The sequence below is a fragment of the Alligator sinensis genome, unplaced genomic scaffold (genome assembly GCF_000455745.1).
Source record: "Alligator sinensis unplaced genomic scaffold, ASM45574v1 scaffold1339_1, whole genome shotgun sequence".
Classification (NCBI taxonomy): Eukaryota; Metazoa; Chordata; order Crocodylia; family Alligatoridae; genus Alligator; species Alligator sinensis.
The window spans coordinates 596,208-604,581 of NW_005842490.1; the positions used below are offsets into that span (position 1 = coordinate 596,208).

At 36.9% G+C, this 8,374-nt stretch overlaps 1 protein-coding gene across 3 annotated transcripts in view; it reads left to right on the forward strand.

Moving 5' to 3' along the window:
* MIER1 (MIER1 transcriptional regulator) overlaps positions 1 to 8,374 on the forward strand; it is a 52,392-nt gene that overhangs the window by 10,491 nt on the left and 33,527 nt on the right. For all 3 annotated transcript variants that reach the window (XR_003095804.1, XM_006031258.3, XM_025212865.1), the window contains exons 4-6: positions 454 to 586; positions 3,125 to 3,189; positions 5,490 to 5,562. Coding sequence is in view for 2 of the 3 variants with exons in the window: in XM_006031258.3 (XP_006031320.2) it covers positions 454 to 586; positions 3,125 to 3,189; positions 5,490 to 5,562 (271 nt within the window). In the remaining variant the exon portion in view is untranslated. The remainder of the gene's footprint in view (positions 1 to 453; positions 587 to 3,124; positions 3,190 to 5,489; positions 5,563 to 8,374) is intronic.

Here is an 8,374-nt window from a genome sequence, read left to right on the forward strand (position 1 = left end):
TTGAAATCACAAAACAAAATAAAAATCCAACAAAACAACACCTGTTTCTAATAGATGACTTGGTTCGGACAACTGTGGCAGTACAGTATGCTGTTGATGCCCACTGAATACAATGGCAACCAATGCATTTCCTTAGGGAGAAAACTAGACATGATGTTTAACTCTGGTTCATGCCCCTAGCTCACCTGTCAAAGTCTTATTATTAAACCTGATGTGCTTAAAATATTACATTTCAAAATCCATGTGTCAGTAATGCGTATAATAATTTAAACAATCATTGTGGTTCTGCACAACCAGTCTATATAATTTGAATTTTTTTTCTATTTATTGTCATGTATGCACAACCCTCTTTTGTTTTATTTATGAAAATATATGCAATCAAGTAAAAGGAAAGTTGATTCTTTATCGTGCAGAAAGGTTAACTGGTCTCCTGTTTGCCTTGTTGTATTTAAGGAGGAGACCATAAAGGATTCATCAGGTCAGGAGGATGAGACACAGTCCTCTAATGATGACCCAGCACCATCTGTTGCTTCTCAAGATCCACAAGAGATAATTCGCCCACGTCGATGTAAATATTTTGATACAAGTATGTGCAGTCCAGTATTAAGCACCCTCTAAATACAATTGGCATATATTTATCACTGCTTATAAACACTTAAAAGATTTCTGTTCTCACTGTTATTCTTGATTTCTTAAGCTGCCTAAACGTTGGGGTTTTGTTGTTGTTGTTCAGTATATGGTATAGCATACCTCTTTTTACAATTGAGAGACTGCATGTTAGGCTTTTACATCAGTTTTTTAAAAGAAAAAATGATTAAATTTGATGCAAAACCTGAGTTTCTTTATAAATACATAATTAAATAAAAGAAAAACCTGTGGCTAATAGAAATACATTCAGCACTTTCTTAACCGTTTGAAGGAAAGCAGAGACTCTGCAAGACAGTCCACATGGGCTTTCTCTGCACCAGTGAAAGCTCCTTAGCATTCAGATGGGCTGAGTGACTTCAGTGGTCTGCCTGGCTGGACTAGGCAGCAGGATCAAGAGGATAGTTCTTTTACATAAACATTCCTTAATTGCATTTGTAATATAGTGGGTGCATCTACATGTGCATATTGATGCATTGCAATAAATTGCAGCACTTTTGCTCCCAAGTTTATTGCTCCCAGGCGCTACATTGACATGTGCACCCGGGACCGCAGCACATTGAGCCAGGTTGGAGCAGCCCTGGCTGGCAGGGGGCCCTGGAGACCAATTTAACAATCTGGGGCTGCTCTGACCTGGCTCAGTGTGCTGTGGAAGGGCTGGCTGGGGCATGAGGATGCTCCAGTGTCAGGCCAGCCAGCAGACAGCCTCCACACTGCCTTGTGCCCCAGCCAGCTGGATTAGCCTCTAGCATGCACACTGCTGTGGAGTTTATTAGTTTACTCCAGCCTAATAACCCTGGATGTGTAGATGCTGAGACATTTACTGCAGAACCAATTAGTCTACTCCACAGTAAACATCTGTTTAGACCCGCCCATACACTGCATTTCTCTTGTGCCTGTGGAGCTTCTGGTGGTCTCCTGAACAGGCTTACCTCTGTTATCAGCTGCTTAATTCACACTAAACAGGCAGATAAAATACATAAGTATTTTTTTATACATTCTGAAATTAAGCAGTCGCTATAATTGCAACACAGAGGCCAAGTACATAGTGGCCTGTGTTATGAAAATGTTTGAGAATACTTAATAGTTGTGAATGAAAATGATTCTGCTTAGAAGCAAAATAAAACAAATGGTTTTTCATTGGCTGCTCTACACAATGGAAAAATAAAGTGAAACACAAATAGATTATTTTCTTAACGAATTATCTCATGCTATAATAATTTAAGGCAGCGATACTAACACAGAGAGGGACTTTTAGTCTTAACTGGATCTAACTTGACGCTGTTGCTCATAATGTTACTGTGTTCTTCTCCACCCCCCATGCAGTCATCTCTCCATTTCTTAAGCTGTGGCTAACATTCGCTCATGCAACCATTTGGAGCTACTAATCTAGTATGATGTAACTCTCCTTTTAGACTCACTACTATCACAGTCCCACTTAAACTTGTCTCAAACCTGTAGTCAACAAATGTAGAGCATATCGTACTGTCATCCAGATCGTTTAACGAACAAATATTCTACTGAGCAATAATCTTTTCTATCAAAATGAAGTAAAATGTATTCCAAAATACTAAATTGCAGTTAAGGTTGCTTAAACAGCTATGTACTCTACTTGATTTATTTAATTAAAATTAGTTATTAACATCTATGTTAGTTGCTGTCTCATAGTTATTTATCTTTTGGATTTCTTTCTTGTATTTTGGTAGTATCTAGGATCCCAGGTATGGACATGTGCTGTTTAAATAGAAAGAAGAACAATCCCTGCTCTTAAGAACTTGCAACCTAAACAATCAGTCTCTATATGTTTGTATAATCCATGTGTCTTGTATTAGCTATAGTTCTTATTTTCACTGTTTATTTGTATTGTGCCAGCTGTGTTAAAATATGGAACATCTGGATGCCAGTGCCATCGTTAGACTCTGCAGCTGCTCCTGTTAAGTTGGGATAGGTCAACTTGTGCTGTTAAATGTGGAATAGGAAAATAAAAGCTTATGTTTGGGTTAAAAATTGATACAATGTTCACTTATTTGTATCTTAAAAACCTATATCCAACTTCATATCTTTCCTGTTAAAAATGTTTAAACAGGGATAAGAACATAAGCTGGAAGTTTCCTCTAAGGCTGTGAGTGCTGAAATATTTACTAGTGACTTTTAAACTGTAATTTAGAGTGGCTTTGAAATGTAGGTGTTGCTCTTCTGTTCTAAGGTGAGGGAAATTCTGTTAATATATATGTTAAATTCTGTTAATACATATTCTGTTAATATACTGTGTTGCTCTTTAGGAAGGGGATTGCAGCCATCCCTTTACCGAGACAGTGGTGGTTAGTTAAGCAACCACCACTCACGAGACATCCCAGCTCATGAGTCCAATAGCCAGCTGGAGTTTGCCTTGAATTGTCTGTGTCCAAGCCATATTCTGATGGACTAAAATGTAGCTTAGAACATGATTCATGCAAATATCTGATTTTTTTTTTTGTAGACAGTGAAATAGAAGAGGAATCTGAAGAAGATGAAGATTATATTCCCTCAGAAGACTGGAAAAAGGTAAATATTTAAGTTCTTGGAATTCAATCTGTGTTATATCAAATAGTATTTTCAAAAAGCAAGCATCTTATGAGCTGTTTAGGACAAGTACATATTCGTTCAGTGGAAGAGGACAGGAAATAAGCATTAATTCCTCCCAAGAAAAAGAATCATTTTTTTATGTGTCTCCAGAAGATGAAACACACCTAACTTGACAAGCCAGTGTTTTAGTTATTTTTAGCTTGTTTTTAACAAATAATTTCATAACCATTTTCCCTGAGGTTATCTACTAGTATCCAAGCAAAAGGCTTTGCTATCTCTTCATTATCTTATAAAGGTCTTGTGTCTTCCAGTTGGCCTGGTGATCAGGTGCTTCTCACTCCATTCAAAGACAACACCATTTTGCTTTGAAAACAGCTTCTTTTTTCGTTTTTTGTTCTGTTTTCTAGATTTCCCCCCCATCCTGGCTTCCGTGGCTAGGCCATTCCAGAAATAAATTGTTCAACACACACAGTCTGTACCTTTCTCTGACTCTTGGGCAAGTTTATTCTCTCGTCCTTTAAATGTATTTTTTGGCAGCACAGAATATGTTTAGAAGACAACATTCATCTAGAAATTGTTTAGAAGTTAGAGTGGAGTGGTGTTATGGTCCTATGAGTGTTGAGCAGGTGAGATTATTGTAACCTGTTCCAGCATAGGAGTTTTTTTATAAATAGGGAAGTAATTAAAGAGAGGAAAAAGCTGTGTTAATAACTTGTTTGTAGCTTCCTGAAAAGGTTTTTGTATTGAATTCTTTAAAAACTTACGTATGCTTTCCAAATTTGGATGAGAACTTGCTTAATTGCAGGATTACCCAATTTTTTGTTGTTAATTTTTTTTTTTTAGAGTTTCAAATGATTCTTCTAAAGGCACAAAGACACAGTTTTGGAGGACATAACATGATTTCATCAATCCCATTACTGTATATGGATATGTGCATACAAGAATTGGAGCTCATTCATCTTGTCAGCCAGCAAAGCGCTAATTGTACTGAGTATGATGTCTGACAAGCCACGATGGACTAATGTGGGAGGCACAAAATTAGAGAAAGCATTACCAGAATTATCCCTACTTCTCTCCAGCTAATTTGAAAGAGCAGAGGGGGAAATTAAGTGAGGTGGATTCTTTTCTTCTTTAAAAAGATAGCCTTTAACTTGGCAATTAGTAGTGGAGTAGAAGGCAGGAACAAAGTGCTTAGTATCCAGGATTCAAGGAGTTAGGGATTTTGGATTCATCAAGTTATGAAAAAGCCACAAAATATCTGTGGTGTGATATCCTCTAATATTTGTAATAGGGTCTTGTGGAGATCATTTTAATTTCTGCTATTCATAAGACGCAATGTCCCCTGCTGGTCTCCCACTGACCGGTGAAGTGCTTTTCCCTCAACCTCCTTCTTCACATCACCCAGCCTGAGTGCCACACATTGAATATACATAAGCCATGAGAATAATTATTGCGTTTCTCAGTGGTCTCTCTTGGTTTTGGGTTTAGCTGCACCTTTGTCCCCTCTCATATCTCTGAGCATATTCTTCAGGCCATGTTTTTCCAAGGTGGAATCACATGGTTCTACCACTCTTAAATCAGGCTCTGGGCTATAGTATCCTGCAGGTCAGCTGTTCTTATGCCAGTTTCAACTGTATTTGGTTTTTCCTTTGATATTTGGTGATCAGCTGTGGACTCTGTGACCAAGATACTGTTAAATCTTAATAGTAGGAATAAAGCATAGCACAGAGGGGAAAGGGTTTTAATGTGTGTGGTCTGTATGTGTTTACCTTGCTTAAAGCCTGTGATTGTGACCCAAACAAATCTAGTGTCTTATAAGAATCCCCTCTGGTGTCTGCCTTTCTGAGCAATAATTGTAGTGACCTCTGGACATCAATATGCATCTCAATTATTTGTAGTCTTCCTGACCTGCTTGCCCCTGGTATAAGCAAAACAAGCTTAGTTACTTGGCTATAACCTAGAGGTAGAATAGTCACATTTTATGCTGTGAGCATTCTCTTAACCACCCTGTAGTGTTTAATAGGATGCAGCTTATCTTGAACTATTATTTTACTTCCTGCATGTGTTTTCTGACAATCTGCTATTAAACATAGAGCATGCATCACAATCGCAATATCGAATTACTCTCTGTACATTATCACAGAGCAGTCACGTGTCCGTCAGTCATTTTCTGCAAATCTAAGACTGTCACTTTATTTAGTAAAGTATGCTATCACTCTTACACTCTTTTAAAGAAGCTGTTATGTGACCTGTATTTATATTTGTGTTTTTCATAACAGGAAATCATGGTGGGCTCTATGTTTCAAGCTGAAATTCCAGTTGGTATCTGTAAATACAGAGAAAATGAGAAAGGTGAGAGTTGATGCTGTGAAAGTTACTGATTTGTGGAAGTTTCTGTATTAAAGACTTGAAACAATTCATCCTAGAAAAAGACTGAGAACTGTTTATTAACTAATATCACATGATTTGCAAATAAGGCAGTTCCTTCAGGCAGATGTGCCTGTGTTTTGAAACTGTGTATCATACAGTACAGCAAATATCCATATTTTATTCTGTTAATTACAGAAATATAGAATATGGATTTTATTCCTTTATCCAGAATATATTTTAGAAGTAATATGCATTGCTGTATTTCGATTAAATAATAAAATAATATGGTAAAATATGTCTGATACTTAATATCAAATAAGTGCTAAGGGGCAGTGATAAGGTTGACTTATCTAGACTTACCAGTTCCAGATTTGCATGCATAACCTATTCAACCTTAGTCTTCTCGATATTTTTAAAAGACATTTTATTGTCTCTTTTATTTAAAAAAAAAGATACAATCCAGAACTCTGATTATACACCAAAGGCTGTGCCTCAGCCAGACCTTGTAAGGTCAACATTAGGACTTTTGTGCCTTTTCCTTATTGCAGAGGAATAAGGAATTGTGCCTTTGCAGCCTCTGTGCCTACCAGAACAGAGCTCTTACTTCAAGAGACCTTATAAATTCTGCAGAACATTCATGTGTCCCAGGTACTTACCCATGAGGAGCGCAAGAGGTAAACTTGTTGCCTACACTCTAATGTTAAGGTGTGAATGCAGCTCATGTAACTAGCCTAGGGTGCATATAAGAGTTGCCACAAAAACACAGAGCTCAAACTTGGCCAGGACTCTGGGAAAATAGAGTGGTAACAGCAACCTGGAACTCAGTAATGGCTTCACACTCAGTGGTGCACAACCCAGTGTAGAGTGCGTTTCCATGAAATATAGTCACCAAGATAACTCCTGGACAGTTGAAGCTACTCTGGGGGTCTTGTAACCAAAAGAACATGATAGGGGATTTGAGACTCTCAGGATATGGAAACTGAAACTGCAGTTACAGGGGAAGCTCTATGCACCTGCACATAATTACATTGGAAGTTTTTTCATTCATTGGGAAAACCTGTGCATCTAGCTTTCCATACAATCCTAGTTTTAATTTGAGTATATACACAGATTGGTAGGTACCTTTCTATTTCCGCATGCTTGCCTTTCACCACCAAATTCCTTTCTGTGCTTCCTGCAGACCTTGGTATACACACATTAACACAGGTAGCGTACAAGCATGGAGTGGCTTTATAGCCCCGCTTCAGAATCCAGAGCAGTTAGATATATGTACAGATGCATCTTGAATTTAATTTACTTTCATGGCCTTAGCTACAAAAATTCATTGAAAATGAAATGGTTGCTTCTATGAAGTTGTTTTTTCTCTTGTGACTTCTTTAAATGGCAGAACTGTCTTTCTGTTCAAGTTTTAAAGAAATATTAAGCAGAGATTAAGCTTAGAAAATTCTGAAGTATTTGTCTGAAGTTCTAGAAAAATCTGGATTTTAATACAGTTTGAACTGTGCATTTACCTAAGATTCAACAAGTTTTACTGGTAATCTACTGATGATTCACCTGTTCTTACTGGTGTTTACTCTGTTGTAAATGACTCGTGGCCTACTGTAATAAAAATATATAGCTATTTTCTTTCTTTATAAGTCTACAAAAATAATTTTCCATGAACTTGCATCCAATCACTTGTTTTAAAATGGAGAACCTGCGTCATTGGAACCGACTGCTGGGAAGGACAAAGTTAAATTTTCACTAGATTATTATAGGACTGTAGTATAACTTGTACTACTTCATTCCCAATGTATTCCATTTTTCAATGAAATCTTTATGGATGGGTCTCAGATTAGTGTAGTAATGGAAGTAGAGTGAATAAAGTTGACTGAAAGTATGGAAACATAACTTTCTGGTTTTGCTAATGAGGAAATCTTGCTCTTTAGAAAGTTTTATATCTTGGAGTTCTTTTACTGCCTATATGTAAACCTACATTTTAAAAGCAGAATTGCATTGTTGTAAACCTGGAAAATTTATGTGAGCATGGTCATTTAATGACTTCAGTTTTGCAAAAATGTAGTAACAAACACAGTTTTGAGAACATCATTTTGAGAATAAGTTTTCTTTGAAAACCACCTCTGTGGATCCCCCTGTCTGGGTTATGCATGTGAGTGTTACAAGTTAGATTTTGGCAGAGCACCTAAAATGGATTGGGATTGCAAAACCTGGTTTGTTGTCTGTTACATTGGATGGCATGAAAAAGACTGATTTCAGTCTCTTCCATTGGTGGTATAATATTGTTAGTCACCTGTTTCTAGCATACTGAATGGCAGAAACTAGATGCCAAATACAAATATAAGAAATATTATCTATAAAAGATTTTTTTCTCCTTTTATTTTAACTGTTGTTTCTTTGGGGTATTACTCTTCTCTATCCACAAGATATAGTAGTGGGACTTAATTTAGTCTGTTATTGACAGAGGGTAAGAGCAAGGAATGTTGGATGTTGTTCTGAAAAATCAGACTTGAGCTTGCTAAAGAGTTCTGCAGCTGAAGATAGTAAAAAACATGCTACTTTTAGCACTCAGAAGTTTTACTGTGGGCTTTATCAGCTATAAAATGCTGTAAAAAATTGAACTGTGAGTCTGTGTGTTGAATCATATCTGGTACTTTACTTCATTAAATTTTGGTTTATTTTGCTAGCCATGCAGAGCCTGTCTGTATGAAATTAAACTCTATCCTGGTTCAGGTATCAACAGGATTTGTAATAAAGTTTTAGTGACAAAATCTTTATTAGTGACGATGCTTCAGCA